The sequence below is a fragment of the Drosophila suzukii genome, chromosome 3 (genome assembly GCF_043229965.1).
Source record: "Drosophila suzukii chromosome 3, CBGP_Dsuzu_IsoJpt1.0, whole genome shotgun sequence".
Lineage (NCBI taxonomy): Eukaryota > Metazoa > Arthropoda > Insecta > Diptera > Drosophilidae > Drosophila > Drosophila suzukii.
The window spans coordinates 88,878,124-88,897,408 of NC_092082.1; the positions used below are offsets into that span (position 1 = coordinate 88,878,124).

Sequence of the window (19,285 nt, forward strand, 5' to 3'; positions counted from 1 at the left end):
TATTATTTATGCTAATATTTTAAATGCATATGTGATAAAAAACATTTAACTGTCAGCTCAAATACCATAGAGTTCAAGACGGATTAGATCAGTGACTTGAAAATGGGTCGGAACTCCTAGGGGGCGGTATTGTACCGATCTCGAACCCTTTGCCGTGGGTCTGGAAAACATGAAAACACTTGCGAGCCACGAAGGAGGAGAACAGGGGCAGAGGCAGAATCAGAAACAGAACTTGTCTTAGTTCCACGGCCTGCTTTCTTTCGCTGCTGGACTCACTTTCATTAATACAACACACAGCAGAAGCAGAAGCAGAAGAAGCAGAATTGAATGCAACGAGAGCAATGCGCTCGAGAACGCTCTGCTCTCTCGCTCACTCCTCTCCTCCTCTCCTCTGCACCTCTTCCCATCCGTATCCGTGGGCAAACAGATCCAGATACATGCACACAAGCATATAACCAAACATAGATACTTGAAAACACACGGTACATACGCCAGTACATACGGACATTCACATGTAAACGTATAAGTGCACAGCAATACCACACAACCCCAAAAAGTTGGAAAACCAAATAAAAATACAAGGCGCATTGTGTGTGCGTTTTCTTGTGGACAGTCGTCACCGATCTGCGCATACCCTACGTGCAAGTTGATGCGTAAAGTCGAGTCGTATCTTAAAGATACATTTTTTTTTAAATTTTGTTATGCCAAAAAAAAAACAATCTTTTTAAGCTTTGTTCTTCGGAATTCCATATCTCACAGGGTAATCTCTAAAATTCAATAGAAAAATGTATTATATATTCCATTTTTTACCATACCAAATAGAGTATAGGACATCCGAATTCAACCCTGATCATGCATATATTTATATTTCTTAGCATTAAAAAATGCAATCTTTATGGCCTCTTTGGATTGTGCTTAATACCAAATCCACATTATTCGAAAAGTCATCCTGCTTGGCGATGTCAATTTATTTGTTGTTGCCTCGACGACGGTCACAAAAAGTAGCTCATCTCTCGCTGGAAACCAGTTTTTATGCTTCGCTCGCAACCGGTTTTCATCCTGAAAACTTACAGCGAATTTCGTGTCTCGCTGCGTGTCTGGCTATGAGCCTCAGTCTTCGGTCCCAGTCCCAGCATAAATTGCACTTCGCCTGCACGGATCGCGCACGAATATTCTGCCCAGCGAACTGGCTGGCCAACTGACCACCAAGCCAAACTCGGGAGCAGGGGCCTGGGGCCAGTGTCATATGCCCAGCGCTCGGTGCAGCGAAATGTAAGGAACGTACAAATAAACGCGCATTTTCCAGAGAAGTAGAAAAACTTCCACCCTCAAAGCGGCACACAGCGCACAAACCTACATACAGACAATCGTACAAACACACAGCGAACTAATACAAACATGTAAGAATGCTGCAGTCGTGCAGTTGGATGGTATGCGACCAGCTTGGTACCCAGTAAATGTGCATAAGGGCGGGGAATCAGTCAGTCGGGCTTCTATAAACCGATCTTTCAGAAATGTAATTGAATCACTTGATAGAAAATATGAATACAAAGTATTTTATCCTTAAAAAATCTGTGGGTGGAACGTGGTTTAATTTAACCTCAGGTTAACGTTAATTTCATTGCAATTGTACAGTAAAACATACTAAAGATTGTCAGGATCATGATGGTAAAATTCATTTCCCACTCTTTCAAAACCAAATTTCTATAACAACACTTTGTAAGACTGAAACTATCTCAGTAAAAAACTATCTTAACTGCAGGTTAAACTATCCAAGAGAGATGGTATAAGCCAGAGTGCTAAACCACAATCCAAAAACTGTCTTAACTTTCAAGAGCTATAAAGAAGATTCTTTTATCTTAACTGCAGGTCAAACTAACCAGGAGAGATGGGATAAACAAGAGTGCCATTAACCCCCGGACGAACTAACCAAGAGAGCACCGAGAGACGGGGCGACCCAACCCACCGACTCACCGATATACCCTGCATGCCCCTGGGCACTGTCACTGTCATTTGCGTCGCAGCGCTGCCGCCGCCGCCTCTGCCGCCGTCCGCGTCCGCGTCGCTTTGCCTGGCCCAGTGTTTCCGCTTTCTTTCGCCTCGTTGTAATGTTACTTTTAGTTTGATGTCGGAGCCTCGTCGAGCCGGTCGTAAGCGAAATCGTAAGCGAGACTTTAGTGCGATTCCGCTCCGTTCCGCCGGGGTGTGTGTGCGTGTTTAGTTCGAGTCGAGCTGAGCAGTGCTGAGCTGAGAATCGGAATCAGAATCCCCGAGTCCGAGTATCCAGCGGATTCGAGCATCGAGAATCGAAACCGAAAGTGGTTCTCCGCGTGTGTGTGCGAGTGTGAGTGAGTGTTGTTGTGTTTGGGCCCGCTTTTCTGCTTTCTGCTTTTCTACCCCCGAAAAAGCAAAGCACAGCATAAAACTGTGCGCTCGTACGCGCGTTGGCACTACTGTGAGTGTGTGTGTGTGAGTGAGTGTTTGCGGCGAGTGTGGGAAGGAAAGGAAGGAAAGGAAAGAAAGGGAGGCAAGGAAAAGAAAACCAACCCCCACCAGCGGCGGCGGAGAACAGGAAAACAACAACAGAGGGCACACCACCACCAACCGCCAACAGCCAACCGTCACCACCCACTCTTCGTCATCGTTTTTCGCCCTCTTGTGCAGAAAATTATAACAAAAAAAATTCAGAAATCAGAAATTTCCAAAAAATATATATAAAACCGATCGAGTTATAGTGCTTTAAACGACTTTGAGGATTATCTTTGGGCCCTTGGAGGCCCCCAATTCCGCAATCGAAACTACAAAACCCATTGCCCGCCGATCAACCCCGATCCTGACATGATGAACTTCTCCGCGTTCGGCGGCCCCTTCTCCGGCATCCATCAGTTTGCCGCTAAATTCGACGCCCAGACGCCCGGCGCCTTCGGCACGCCCCCCGCGGCCGCCGCGAATGCAGCAGCCGCAGCGGCAGCGGCCGGCACCGATAACCATGTGCAGCGCTATCAGACCAATGGCAATCACTTTAATCAGAATGTGCCCAACGGTAAGTGCATCTGCCACACACACAGTACGCAGTACTACATACGAGAATAAATACAAATAAAGATACTCTACCATCCCGATACCAATCCCAATCCCTAAACCGAACCCAAGCCCATTCCCATATGCACATGCACATGCAGGCACATGTGTCTGTATAACATAATCACTAAAAATTTATTTTATTTTTATCGATTTATTTTCGCCCGCTGCGGGCAGCGACGCCGGCGTCATAGCGTCAGGGGGTATACACTCTCACTCGAGCGCAGCGACTGAGGCAGAGGCAGCGGCAGAGGGGGTCGGCTATTGCCTTGCCTAATGCCCTACACAGGGTTTTGTTTTGGGGCAAAGGGCACACTACTCTTGTTGGCTATTTCACATAAGAACTGCTTAGAGCAGATGATTTTAGTAATGTTTACTTGGAATAAACGAACCAATGTTAAGATCGTTTATACCTTAACTAGAAGCATGACCATGTATTTAAATTTATTTATGGTTTTAGAAAAAGATTTGGATTTCATTTAAGATAGGTAATATAATATTTATTAATCATACTAAAATTTGATGTGGTTGGAAATTTTATAGTTTTGATATCGATTACATCTTTATTAGCTTTGTTTCATAAGATTCATTCATTATTAACGATTCCCTAGTAAAAAATCATAACATACGCCTATGAAAGAGTTACACATTTACTAGTATATCTTTAGAAAAGGGCAGGAAATCCATAAAAGCGTGGCTAGAAAGCCCAAAAAATAAAAATATTTACTTGAAGAATAAGCAAAAATACAGACAAGAACTTAACACAAAGTGCTTATAGCTGTTAAATTCTACAACAGCAATTTAACTGCAAAACAGAATAGTCTATTAAATTTCATAGTAACTCTCTTGATCTAGCCTATCCAATTTCATAATAAATTCGTTTTATTGATCTCTATAAATATTCTAGACGTAATAGTAATGTAGGATATTTTGCATGGTATTTGGTAAGAGAGTAGTTTTATTGATCCCCTATTTAAGTGTAGTAAGAACTGGAATATTCGATTCTTTTATGAAACCTACCACTTGAGATCCGAAACACTACTTTCCTTGAATTGCCAGCGAAAGGTGGCTTCCATCTGGATCTACTTACTGGCATTCGCATAGCGACATGTGTGTGTGCTATAGGGTTTTCCACCCCCATCCCTCGAAAAATTCTCGCTTTCTGGCCAGCGAAGACATCTTCTTCGGGCAATTTGTAAACCGCACTACAATTTTTTGGGGGTTGGTTGGCGGGGTGGAGCGACTTAGTACAAGTACGAGTATACCCTGTCATCAAAGCTGAATTTAACGATTTTTTCGTCGTTGTTTTTGTTTTGTGCTCTTTTTTATTCGAGTATATTCCGCTCTATGTTTTGAGTCATTACCACCCACCCCCAAGTGGGTGTAGCTGTGTGTGTGAGCTATAACTCTTGTTGTTGTTGTTGTTTTGCGTGGCTTGAAAATGCAATGAACTCAAATAACTTTTGAATTTGCTGCATTTCACTTTGTTTTTTTGTAGGGGTGGGTTTCACCGCTCTCTTCAGCTACTTAAGCACATACATAGAAATACAATTAAATACATATATGTACGAGTGCTGGGCGAGAGTGTGTGTGTGTGAGTGTGAGTTTACAACCCCCAACCCCCGAGAGCCAGCCTTTTGCCTTTTTAATTGCACTGACTTCCTGCCAAGTTGCAACTTTTTTTTTCCTCTTTTTTTCTAGTAGAAGGGTGTGACCGGTTGGTCGATCCCACCCCCGATATATAGAATACATAACCCCTGTACTAACCCCCAACCGCAGGCTCCTTCTTCTTATCAATTCTAATTAGTTGCACTTGCTTGCATAATTAGATTCCCAGGCAACCCCCATCCCCCCGGATTGCATTTCATAATTTATTTTTGCCCTGGCAACTGCACAGATATTTTCCACTTGCATTTATTGGAAAGTGGAGAACCAAGGCCCAAACCCAAAACCCAAACTCCTCTGCATCGGTTAGGTTCATTGATCCCGGCTTTTGAGCTACGCATTATATTTCCAGTTTAGCGTTTTATATTTTTTACCTGCTATAACAGGAAAATGCGTTTGCGTGTGTGTTTGTATCTGTGTGTATAGCATTATAATGCAGCTCTTTTATCTCTTGCCATACATACGACTCGATGTAATCTACTGGTCTGGGTCTGGGTATTTCGTATTTACTGGACGGTGTGTGCTGATGATCCCAGGTCTCCCAATCTCTATCCAAAACCCAGGCAGGTAAAATGTCCCACGTACTCGTAGCTACTGCATTTTCCTGCTTTTCTCGCTTATTAGCTGCATTATCGCTGCCCTGCGACTCTGCGACCTGCTCGAGGTTTATCTCTCGATACCTACCCGATAATTTGCTCGGTTCGCTTGTATAAATCATTATTGGGTTACCAGGAAATGTGCAGCAGTAGATGTAGATATGGCCGGACCTTCGGAGTTGCCCTCTGGGTATGGGTCTCAAAATGTAAACAGATAAATACCTGGCCAAGATTGGGAGAAAGGTCGCTGGCAGTTCACATGTTGGAAAAACCAAAGAAGCGTATAATTATCAAACAGCTATACAAATAATATAAAATATATTCATATGAATACCAACTCACTAACTAAATACTTAATAGATATTTTGTTCTACGTAGTTGTGGCAAAGATAAAATAGATAATGGGGTTAAGGTTTTTATAACATATTGTTTATAATAAAAGTGGATAATATTTTAAACATAATTTTAGTAAGACACCTTTTTTCGCATCTCAAATAATTGTAACAATATAGAAATATACTGATGGTTAACGCTTCCTTCCTTTATATTATATAAACATAACAACTCAAATTATAGATATCTGTTGCGTTGATTGTACTTATTCATAATTTTTAATTTGGATCAAATTTCCCAACTATCTTAACCATTAGTCAACACAACACATATATATTCTTCCCACCTGAGTTTCCAGTATTGGACAAGAAACATTTTAGTTTTAATTGCCTGGAACCCTTTAGCCTGGAATATTATGAGTTTAATCGGACACCGGGTATCATGTTGTCGAGGACACAGTCCTATGTCCTTTATTAACGTTCCCCTAATGTTCAGCAGACACCCCAGCCATAAACCATTTGCATTTTTTATGTACATATGTACGTACTTATGTACCTATGTGCAGAGTACATAGAATGTATGTGCTTCATGGGTGTGAATGACTGGTTACACCCCCAAATCGTTGCCTGGATGTATGCAACACTAAAAAAGTGCGCATGATAAAGCAATTACGATGGGCACACAGGCCCCAACCCCCAAAAGCCCTTTCATTTGAATGGGTATAGATAAATAAATATTAGCCAACATTGATTATTTATTTCTTTGTTTTCCCACTTTGACTTTAAGGCTTAAAGCGGGCGTTGAGCTTTCGATTTTTTTCCTTTTTCGTCCTGTTGGCGCTGATGACTTAAACTCTGCCGATGGCGCCGTTTACTTTGTACCCCTCTCGATTTCGTATGATTTCTCTCCCGTGGAAATACACTCAGAAAAATTCAAGTTTCTTCCCTTTGAAGAAATAAAACATTTTATTTTAAGATCCCAAGTATATGTTCTTAAATGTATGTTATTCATATTCGTACTTCAAAAAGATATCATCAATGACTAAAAAAATTATCAATGATAATACTTTAGTGGTTATATATTACAAAATATAAAGATATATAAACAAGAAACTATGCAACAGATTGTTAGGGTCCAACCAGTTTTAATAAGGATCCAATATCATTACAACTTCCTTACATTTACTTTATTATTAAATTATATTAACTTCAACCACTGAGTTTTGCATATTACTTCGAGTGTAAACATCCCTCACCCCTTATTACTTTCCCACCCCCACTCTCTCTCGCACTCACTCTCTCTGCTTGGGGTCAAGTTTCGCCCAACTCCGTTAGGGGTTGCAGTTTTGCCCAACCACGCCGCGCTCTCTCACTCTCTAGCATAGGCACTTTCCTCTCACCCAAGCGCTCTCCCGCGCGGGCGCTCTCACCGCTTTCACTGCCTCGCCTCTCACAGCCCACGCACGCACACCAGCTAACCAGCTAACCAGCCCGTTCGACACACATAGACATGGACAGGAGCAGATAAACGCCATGTTTTTCAAATCGCTGCCAGGCGCATTCCTTTCCATTTTGTTCCACTTTGCTGGCAACGAGCGATCCGCCCAGAACCCCACTTTTCTCTCTCACTCTCTGCCATGCTCCCACGCTCCCACTCTCCCATGGACATGGGACATTCTCCGCCACTCTCACCGCTCTCTCACTCTCGCTTGGCCGTGTTTCCGACTTCACCGACTTTGACTCGCTACTCCGGCTCCGATTCCCGATTCACGATTCCTATTCCGGCGATATGTTCCTCTCCTCCATTCCGTACGCCGTACGCCGTAAGCCGCACGTTGTTTTCCTCGTTTTCCTTGTTTTCCCTGTCGTTGTCGTCATCCCGTTCATGGGAAAGTGAAGTGAAAAGTGAAATGCCACGAATGCCGGTTGCCAGTTGCCATCCACGCACGCCTCCCGCCTTTGTTGTTGCCATGGCTCCGTATTTTCGGCCATTTCGGCCGATTTTTCCGGCTGCCTTTGAACCCTTTCGATGATTGCCGTTTAATTTTCATTTATTCAAAGTCTTTCTGCTGAGTGTGATACCTGAAAAAATGCTCAACAAATTATTAAATTGTATTTATTTTATTAAATAGCTTAAAAATATATTTATATTTAACTAATTCAATCAGTTTTTCTTACTATTTAAATAAAAAATTAAAAGAAAATTAAAAGAGATCTATTGGGTTGGCAAGAAAGTCATGTCGTTTTTTTTCAATATTTTCAAAGATGATTTATTTATATCAGGACTTATAATTAATCAATTATGTATTGGCCGTTTTGTTCGACCACTAATGACCATCTCTCGGGCAGCTGCATAATTCCGCGCTCGAAGAACTTTTGGTCTTTTCCAGCAAAGAATCGAGACAAGTGGTTTTCGACAGCCTCATCTGAATCAAAGTTTTTACCATTCAAAGAGTTTTGAAGAGAGCGAAACAAATGGTAATCTGAAGGTGCTAAGTCCGGACTATAAGGTGGATGTGGTAGCACTTCCCAATTCAGCTCCGTTAATTTTTGCCGAGTGACCAAAGATGTGTGGGGCCTAGCGTTGTCATGGTGAAAGACTATACCCTTGCGATTAGCTAGTGCCGGCTCCTTTTCTTTAATTTTTTCCGCCAAATTGGATAGCTGGCGACAGTACACATCTGAATTGATGGTTTCATTCCGTCCCAGCAGCTCAAAGTGCACTACACCCTTCCAATTCCACCAAACAGACAGCATAACTTTCCTCTGATGGATATCGGCCTTTGATGTGGCTTGGGCTGGCTCATCTTTCTTGCTCCATGATCTTTTTCGTTGGACATTATTGTAAACAACCCACTTTTCGTCGCCAGTAATGATCCGCTTCAAAAAAGGATCGTTTTTAATCCGTTGCAGCAGAGAATAGCAGATGTTGATACGCTTAGTTAGGTGAATTTCCTTTAAGTTATGCGGAACCCAAACATCGAGCTTGCTTACGTAGCCAAGTTTCTTCAAATGGTTTTCAACCGTTGTATGCGACACACTGAGCTTCTCTGACATCTCCCGCGTTGAATAGCGCCGGTTTTCATCAAGCAAAGCCTGAATTTGTTCGTCAAAAACGGCCGATGGTCGACCAGAACGTGGGGCGTCTTTAACTCCAAAATCTCCAAGCCTGAATTTGGCAAACCAGCGCTGACATTGGCGATCACTCATGGCATCTTTACCATACACTTCGCACAATTTTTCGCGAGCTTCGACCGCTTTTTTTCCTTTTCGGAAGTAAAAAAGCAAAATATGCCGAAAATGCTCACTTTGGTCCTCCATGTTTAATTTGCTATAGCTTCCACAAATGTTATCGAATAATTACCAAATTTTCGTCGATAGTACCTAAGACAATAAGCTTTAAAACGATACTAAAAAGTGTGACCCTGGTGCTCGATTAGTCGTAAATAAATTAGATTAAAAACGATTACTAAAAAAAACGACATGACTTTCTTGCCCACCCAATATATAATATAAATACTATGATCATAATTAATCATTTTCAATTATTAAGTAAAGATATTGATGACATTCATATAAGAAATCATATAGCCAAAACCGTTTTCAAGAACTATTTTGTAAGTTTTTTCTGTTCTCAATAACTTAATCTGCGAAAATTAAAAATCTATAGCCTACTTTTACGACCAATTCATACAAGCGTGTCCTTATAGCTCATATGTTCCTAGATCTTCAAAACACATTTGCATAAGCAAGGAGAGATTATTTTCAAATGACCCAATAAGTCCATATTATATTTCGTTTTTTGGCCTTAATTTGTTTATACATTTAAGCATAATCATTTGTATAAGCATATGTTTACAATTTAAATCATTTCTGCCTCAACGATTTTCTTAAAGCAACACTTTGAGCCGCTTTCTCTCTTTCAACGCAAATCGTCTAAGGCCTATGCGAAAAAATTAAAGCATTTGGAAATATGTTAAGTTGTGGCCCAAGGTCGAATGGTAATTTATACAGCGACTAAGACTAACACAGACCTCACGCACGGGAACACATAAATTTCACCACGTCAGCGGGTAGGAAAAAAAGAAAAGGAAGTTTATTTTTCTTGTCTATTTTTTTGGTTATGAATAATATTATAAAATATGAAGTACAGCTTCCTGAATCCTTCCATCCAAAATCAGGATATGTACATATTTCGAAAAGGAAGCAGGAGCAGTCTGAAGACAGAACATGTAACCAAAACCAGGCAATTGGCAACAGCCCGAGAATGTTATTTATAAAACCGAGCACCCGGCTAAGAAAACGCCAAGAAGCACGGAAAACTCAACTCGAGGAGGAGGTGGGGGATCGGGAAAATGCTCACCCACCGAAAACCCCCGAAAAAGTGGGGAACGCTTTTCCTATGGCATACATTCGGGCGTGTGCGCGGCCGGCATTTTCAGTTTCAGTTTTAATTTCCTTTTTCCTATGTATGCGTTGTCGGGGCCCCGAAAACACGTGTGTGCCTCAGTGTGCGTGCGTGTGTCTGTGTGTGTGAAAATTTGGCCTTGGCAGACGGCTGTGTGTACTGGTGTTGGTTAGGGGGCGGGGTTGGGGTTTGGGAGGCGACGACAGCCAGCAGACAACAACAGTTCGTAGGCACACGCACGTTCGGCGAGTAGGAACAACGTGGTTAACTACACTGGGCCGATACATATTTATGGTCTTTAGGGTGGGACTTTATGGTTTTCGAAACCTATACTTTATGGGAAAATAATTAAATCAAAATGATCACTAGTTAAATATAATAAATTGTATTATAACAATTTGATTCCTATGTGATACATTTCTTACTACTTTATGGTCTTTAGGGTGGAGCCTAAGTGTTTTTGGAACCTATACTGTATGGGAAAATAATTTAATAAAAATTATTTTGTTGACTAATTGGATTTTTATTTAATAAAGTACATTTAACATTGATATAATACTTACTAAAAAGCACCTACTCCTTACCTATTTTGAAAAATATATTTATTTCGTTTCCTTAACTTGGAAGATCCAACTTTTAAAGGGATTTTAATAAAAAGTTATTACGTAATACGCATAACTAAACTTTTACCATATCAAATCTTAAGAAATAAGTTGTCAAAAAGCCAGAATCATATATATTTCATACTATATCTGTGGATATATTTTAATCTTCTAAAAATTATAATCACTTTTATTATGTTCTTATCGGTAATTCCATTACATCGCATTAGATAAAAAACATTAATAGTCTTCCGCTTACTTTCATAATACGTTTCGCTATCGATAAATAGATTATACTCCCTGACAAATAGGTTCCGATACAACAGCAACACTGCGTATACGTAATGGCCTGCGTATGAGTGATAATCTTCGTCAGACATTAAATCCAATTTCTGCTAACGTGTTTGTCTCAGTATTCGGAACTCAGCTCGGTGGTACACACAACCGAAGTCCGCCCCAAAATTTGTATATATGCTGAAAATGTGGCTGCCTACACACAAGCAGAGCGTTACTGGCCCTAGATACAAGCGCATATATAACTATATGTATATATAGTGGGTACTTCTGTCGTGCCACAGCGTCGTTACTTTGGTCGGGACCGTGTGTTGTTTTTGTGCCGGCACCCGATCTTTATTCGGCTCGCCAGCTGAGCCATGGGATTCGATTCGTTTCGTTGGCGGAGCCGGCCGGAACCAGGAGCCGGAGCCGCCAAATCGGGAAACTCCGGCAGGCCAGGCCCAGTCGCTTGTAGTTAGTCGGCCAGAAAGCGTTGTGCGAGAGCGGCGGCCGAATTTCCCAGAGAAAAACCCTAGAAAATCTAATCCTAAGTCAAAAACTATATAGTATATACACAATTTATACCAAAGGCTGTGCTCACCATGTGTAAATATTAAAAACTATTCAACCCCCACTCATATTTCTGATTTATATACCCATTATACTTGACTATACTAACTTGAAAAGTTTCTCTCCTTTCAGTTTCGGCTGCCAACAACATGCAATATGGCCAGAATATCTCCATACCGTACTCACAGCCGCAGGGCGATCTGAACTTTCTCAATGCAGCCGCTGCGGCCGATCATAAGGGTAAAATCCATCCAAAAATCGAACGTGACCGGGAAGAAGGTGAGTCGCCGACCCGAAAAGTAGGGGACTGAGTGGGTGGTTTCGAATAGAGTGGGCCCTGTGGATAGAAAGTGGGCCTGGACTTGGTCTTGGGGATTGGGGATTGGGGAAGCTGAGCCGAGTATGTACTGGGCTTTCGGGTTGGTATATGTGTATTTCAAGGACGCAGTCATCACTCGTCGTGCGTCTCCCTTCGGCTTCGTTATTTATAAATGTTTTTGGGCCTGTCTGCTGTCCCCCAAGCCGGTGCGGGTGGTTTGATGGTTCGGGTTGGTCTGGGGGCTATAATGGCACCATAGCATACTTTTTCATCCAGTTTTACGCCGAGCCACCTTAAACAAGTGGATGTTGCTTTCCTCATCCTGATTACGCACGCTGCAAAGGCAAAAAGTTTGCAATGCTTTTAGGTGGGGGGATGGGGAATGTGTCCTTGGCAGTAAATGGTTACTATCCTGGGATTCTTGAGAATAGGCAGCCCTTTCCGGTCACAAAGTTTCGAGATATATTAAAGATATTATAGGTTGGCTGCTCTGGTAATTATATCTAATATTATATAACAATTACTTTCAATTAGTGGTTCTATAGACCGTTAAACATAAAAATATGGAAATGATTTTAAGTAAATCGTGTCTCTACATTTAAGTTAAACGGTGTTCTTAAAATGTAGAGGACATTTTTATGTTTAGTTCGGTATAAAATTTTGATTTAACTCCTTAAAAAGGTTTGAACGTAATTTTCAATGATATTAAAATTATATTTTAAAGTGTACATTATAATCGCCACTTTATAAAGTGAAGCTTGTGATAAACCCCGAAAAAGCTGTCTAGTGAAAACTGAAATGGGAAATATTCTGTATGCCGGAACAGACCAGAAAACTTGGGTAGCAACATGATAAATATGTATTCACTTAAAGGACAGCTGACACACCTCCAAGTGGTATGGGGGAACCATAGCTCACTTGACCTTTCCAAAGATTTCAAAATCTTAGACAATTAAGTAATGTCTAGTGATCAGAGGCATAATTTCTAGGTGTCAAAAAGTATGCAACAAAATTTGTTACACAAGGGGGAGAAGCTATTGGGAACTGTTTTGTTAGGATAGGGTAGGTAAGATTAAATATTTTTATTTAAAAAACAAGTGTAACTATTTATTTTAAGGGGTATATACTTAGAGATTTTTTGATGAGCAGGCCATAGGGTACAAAAAATGCAGAGATTTTATAATGTTATAATATTTATTATAACATTTATATTTTTAACATTATTTAACATTATAAAAGGTTTATAAAAAAGTTTTGAAATGTTTATATAAGAAAACAATACAATAAATCTAATAAGTTTTCAAAAACATTATAAATATTTTTAAATCTCTGCAGAATAAGTGCATATTTGAAACTACAATGTAATTATTTTTTGCCTCTCCCCAGTCCTCAACCAGCAGATCCTGCAGAATGTCAACCAATCCTGGCAGACGCTGGCCAACACGGCCAACACGGTGGACTACTCGTCGCACCTGCTCTCCGCCACACTGCCCATCTCCATACAGCACTTCCTCAAGTACTCGGAGACCATCAAGAAGGAGTCCACCGGCGATGTCCTGAAGAACGGCACCAACCTGGCCAGCCTGGCGCTGGGGGGCGTGGCCCTGACGCCCAGCAACAATGGGGCGAACGGCGGCCATCACAACGGACTGGTGGGCATGGACCATGGCGGTCACATGACCAACATGACGGACGCCAACGGAGCGGCGCTGACGAATGGCGGCACTAGCAATGGGGTCAATGGCAATGCCAATGGAACAGTGACCAATGGTGGCGCCGGCGCCGTCTCCAGCACCGGATCCGTGGGCACCACGAACGCCAGCGGCGGCACGGGCACGGCCACCGGCAAGAAGACCAAAAAGAAGAAACCACCAAAGGAGAAGAAGCCACGCCCCAAGCCGGGCGAGATCCGCGAGACGAAGGCGCTGGACGGATCGACGCTCTACTGCTGCCCGGAGTGCCAGATGGCCTATCCGGACCGCAGCCTCATCGAGCAGCACGTCATCTCGCACGCCGTGGAGCGGCGCTTCGTCTGCGACATCTGCAATGCGGCGCTGAAGCGCAAGGACCACCTGACCAGGCACAAGCTCTCCCACATACCGGACAGGCCGCATGTGTGCAATGTGAGTGGCCGAAGGGCCTTTCCCCACTACCCGAGTTCTTATTGTCCCGTGATATTTTTCTATTTTTCTTTATAATACATATTTAATGTATCATATTATCACATTACTTAAATATTTTATTAAAATTTAATGTCAACTTCATGTATAATTAGGTAATTAAATGTTATTTATAGAATATATAGCTTATTATCAAAAAATCTATTATAACTAAATAACAAATTCATAAATAACAAGATAGTTAAAAAAGGATTTATAGTGAGGATCTTACTTAATCATCATAATTAAATAATACAGAAAGATTTCGATGATCAGTTTAGATATATATGTTTATGTCGTTATACATGTGATAGCATTCCTTAACTACCTATTTTCCCGCGATCCTTGACTGGTCAAAAATGTGATACATGACATCATAATTGTACCTTAGTTAGGATAGGTATATCTGGAAATGTTTAAAAAATGATATCACCTGTAGACCGAGTTCTAAATACATATGTGAATACAGTTAAGATGAACTATGTTACGATTCGTAAGAACGAATGTATTAAAATAAGAAATTATATTGTTGGATGAGTTCTAATCTTAAATTTTTTTCTCCACAGATCTGCATGAAGTCCTTCAAGCGCAAGGAGCAGCTCACTCTGCACATTGTCATCCATTCCGGCGAGAAGAAGCATGTATGCATTGAGTGTGGAAAAGGTGAGTCAACCTTTAATCTTAAACCGTCTTACACATAAATATTTATTAATTTCTTATGATAACCCGTAGGTTTCTATCGCAAGGATCACTTGCGCAAGCACACGCGGTCGCACATCGCCCGGCGGGTCAAGTCGGAGGTGTCGGCGCAGAACGTGAACGGATCCTCCGGCGGAGGAGGTGGAGGAGGCGGCGGAGGCGGCAACAGTGCGCAGAGCAACGCGCTGCACGGCTCCTGAGGATCGTACAAGGACTTCTGGTAAACTCCCAGACGAATTTCAAGCCATAAGGGGCGGCCGGGCTGCTTTCACCGGTGGTTAGGGGGATCCATATACCATATAGGGATTCATCTGACCATTATTGGAAGCAGTCGATTTGGCTGCCTTTGAAATTCGCTGGGGGCTTACCGGGGGTCCTGCTGAGCGTCACCCAACTCCAATTACAATAACCCTCAAATAAACACGAGTTATACTTACTAGATGCAAGTATTAGTACGATTTTGTTCACGACACTTTCAGTTCTTTAGCTTTAGTTCTTTCAGTTGAGATTTTCGCACAAAAAAATGAAAAAGAAAAAACGGTCGAGCAAAGTATAGCAATCGAAATGTACAAATCAGCAGAATGACAGATTTAAATTCGAGTTTAGTATGCGCATATGTTAAGGGAAGAAGATAACGCCGCTTTAGTGTCGCTTTCGTTTCTTTTTTGGGGATCTGTGATCTGTAGTCGCTGCATAAACGATGATAAAAAGAAGATGAGACGATCGAAAGCTGTTCTAAGAATAAGTTAATATGTCTGCAACCGATTTACTATATATGTATGTGCAATTTATAATCCTTTTGATTTGCCTTTTTGTTCGTTTGTTCATTATTTTCCCACAGACCACATGGGGATTTACACAAGATTCTTATTGAATTGTGCACATTTTTAAGGAAGTAAGAAGCTCTACAAGCGAAATTTGTACTTCTAGTCTTGTATTTTATTTTACCGATAGGCATATAGAGGGAAACCCGAATCGAGGTCATGTAATCTTAAGCTTTTAAACTTGAATGTTCAAAGGAAAACCTTCGACGCAGAGTCACGACACTCACACCAAACACTAGACAGAAAGCCGCAATACGAACCTGCATCTTGGCAAGCCGAAATGCCCGAAATGCCGAAATGCCCAACTTCCAGCCATCGTCATTGCTTGCAACTGCAATATGCAACACTACACCTATATCCAGCTTACCAATACTGATTACCGATAACACTGATAACCACAAATAGCGTTAAGAGCCACTTATACAGCAGCAATAGCCATAGGATCGCAGAAAGCACGGGTCAAAAACAATCTTAAAGAACCGCTAAACATTAACAATTGCAGATGCAACAGCAAACAGCAACAATAACCGACAACACAACTGTATAAAAGGATATTTTTATATATATAAATACAAAAAGAGAGAGCATATGAAAACCGAATAGGAATAAAGGCATAAAACAATAACCGAAATAAAGTGCAAACACTTCGAGCAAGTGACAACGTAATTTACTGTTCAAATACAAAGCATTTTGAGATTAACGATAAACGATTAACGATAAAGTAAAGTAAACGATTAAACCGATTCAAGAGCATACATAGCAATGCAGCATATTGCAACCCTGTAACTTGTATAGTTATACGAAGCTTCAAACTAAATACGCTAGCCTACAGATACACCATATATAGATACAGATACTGATACACTTTCCTTGTTTGTTTCGATCACTCGCAACTCGCAAATGGCCCACTGGGCTCAAACTTAAGACCCGAATCGAATGGGGGGATATGGATATTGTTTCACATTCCAAGTTAAGGCACATTTTAGAGCGATAAATCCAGTTAATCTCTGGACAAATCGTTGTTTCTCGAAAAGTTTGAGCCAGAGCGACATTTCCAAGCATTTTTCACGTTCTTAACTTTTTTTCCGGCACATCTCTCACAAAAAAGGTACTTAATCAGTATGATAATCTCTCGGCTTGTGCCGAAAACTTGTGTATTACAGTATGTTACAGTGCGGAACGTAATTGAAACACTTGCAGTGAAGTACAAATATTTTAACTACACACCCACGACACAACAGCAGATTACAAAAAACATAGACAAGTAAACCGCAGAGAGGTATTAGCCAAAAGTTAATGGGAAAAGAAACAAAACTAAGCAAATCTAAATACAGTTACTACGCTAGAGGGTAGCACAGCATATTAATAACGTGTTCTGTTGGCCCGAAAGCCAGTGGGCTGGCAACCCAGAGACGACAATTTGTAAACAATAACGTGACAACATATATAAATAATTAAGCAACCTTCACAAACAAGGAGTTATTATTTTGCCATTGATTTTCTTGGTCTCACTCACTCACTCACTCTCTCTTGACACACTAAATCGAATAAGAAAGTATAAAACAATAAGTTTATAAAGAAAAAGTTGCAATAAATGACAAACAAATGAAATTAAATCACTCAGGGATAAAGCCTCCAAAAGAAAAAAAAAAACATAAAATAAAAATGCAATATTTTAAACGAAACGAAATGAAAAAAAAAACAAAAAGGAAACAAAGAAAAGAAAAGTTTAATCTAAAGAAAAAGTACATTTTAAAGTTAAAATATTTTAGTATAATAACGAGAAGGACAAAACAAAAAGTTTTAGAAATTTGCACAAATTTTGGCATTTTATAAACGCAAAACGAACCATCAACCATAAACAAAGCATAAAGTACGAACAAACAAATGACGAAATAGAAACATATTTTCTCACACTTCATTGGCTTATCGAAGGTATAAAATCGACATTTACAGGATAGATCACCGACTTCATAGGCAAACGGTCCGTGCAACTTTTAGTGCATTTAAAAAGAAAATAGAAGTTAAAGTGAAAGTGAAAAACGCAAGCAGTTCATATTTACAGGAGCTAACTAAGTAATGCGGGGTATGCGGCCAAAGATGAAGTTAAATTGTAGTTAGAGCAGGATGGCATTTAAGGAGAAGGATCAGATGGGCGCGTAACGTTCGTAACAACCTTTTATATATATTAAAAACGAGTTAATAACGCCACCACTACCAATTTGAAAACTGTACGTATTGAATTTATGTTTAGTGTCTGCAGCATGCGGGGGATGTGAGGCAAAGAGATCGACGGGCGAAGAGCTAAATACATTTAAGGGTTAGATTTTCTGCGAAAGGACTGAAGTTAAGGCAACGTAGCGTTTAAATGCAAAATTGAATTGAAAATTGAAAGAAAAAACCGAGTGTTATGGATAATGGAGCGTGCGCGAATGCGATTGGTGACGAAAATTACTTGTTTAAGGCTGGACTTATGTAATTTCGAGCGATAGAAAGCGATAGTAGCAAAACAAAAACATGTAAAATGCAGATACAATATTTTTATAATTAAAAAAGGTACCCCCAAAACCCGAACCCAAACCCGAACCCTACCCGACCCCCTGATCTTAATATGTTTAATTCAACTGCAATTATCGTTAAAGACGTATTTACTGTTTGTGATCCAAAATTCATTGATTAAACGTAAACTACACAAAAGAAACAATTGTTGCATGGGCAAGGTTTGAAGCAAAGGTCCCCGGGTTCGCAAAGAACCCACAAGTACTCGATCCCCGGGTCTCTAAGACGAGGAAACCACGAGTCAAGGGCCAGGTTCAAAACCTGGCAGTGCGGCGTCAATGACTCGCAGCCATATTTCGTGGACAAGCCATCATCATATCGACAAGGCTTGCCCACAAAATATACCTTTAAAGACCGAGTGTTGGGAGTACTTTTGGCCACTCTGCGAACCCCTAGAAATAGAGCAGGAAAACAGTAAATTGTACTTAATTGAAAATGATATAATAAAACACCGCCACTTTGAAATATATTTACTTGAATCAAATAATATTAATGAGTATGTATAACTTTGTACTTGAATAATATTTTATTTATATTTACCTTAAGTCAATAAAAATTCTAATAAATTATAATCACCCAAAAATGCGTTTTGTCGACTGTACTGGGAGTTTCAGCTACTTGGAGTTATCAACTGATAATCGGGTTCAGATCAATATTTTTAGGTCGGAAGATTTTTCTTTTTAAAGTTCCTACATTGTTTGAAACAGGAAACTTATTTCATTGCTACATTTTAAGTATGGTCCTTTAATTATTAAAATTTACTTTATAAAAATTTTATTTTAAAATTTTCAAAAAAAAACCGTCAGTTATAATTTAATCAAGCGGAGTAAGTTACATGGCGTTGCCACCCCGCCAAATCCAATACTGAAACCACTTGGTCAGCCATGACATGAACCACTGTACCCGAGACATAAGCCGATATACATATTCGATAACTGACACTTAACAGAAGTCAGTAACAAAACCACAGTGTCATCCATGTCCTGAACCGCTAACAATAACTTTCAACGCTGACTAAAAAAACTAAACACAGAGTGCCTTCCAAGTTGCAAGGTATCTGGATAAACTTAAAATTTAATAAAATATCTATACAAAAACTTGCACTTCAGTTTACAGCGGTGCCCAACAATACCAATGTTAACTTAACATTTCTGTTAAAAGCAACTCATAGTGGTGCTAGTTGGCAGAGCTAGTG

General features: G+C 40.5%; 1 protein-coding gene across 5 annotated transcripts; it reads left to right on the plus strand.

Annotated features, from left to right (window-relative positions):
- Positions 1-1,124: 1,124 nt before the first annotated feature.
- l(3)neo38 (lethal (3) neo38) lies at positions 1,125-18,673 on the plus strand. Of its 5 annotated transcripts, none has more exons than XM_065865466.2 (6): positions 1,125-1,400; positions 1,870-3,043; positions 11,663-11,770; positions 13,236-13,972; positions 14,575-14,671; positions 14,741-18,673. In XM_065865466.2, the coding sequence occupies exons 2-6, from the start codon at positions 2,839-2,841 to the stop codon at positions 14,905-14,907; spliced, it is 1,314 nt and encodes a 437-aa protein (XP_065721538.1). In that variant the 5' UTR covers positions 1,125-1,400; positions 1,870-2,838; the 3' UTR covers positions 14,908-18,673. The 5 variants fall into 5 exon arrangements, with proteins under 5 accessions (XP_065721538.1, XP_036675340.1, XP_065721537.1 ...); XM_036819445.3 differs by having other exon boundaries at positions 1,129-1,400; positions 11,663-11,809; XM_065865465.2 differs by having other exon boundaries at positions 1,136-1,272; positions 11,663-11,809.
- The last annotated feature ends 612 nt before the right edge of the window (positions 18,674-19,285 follow it).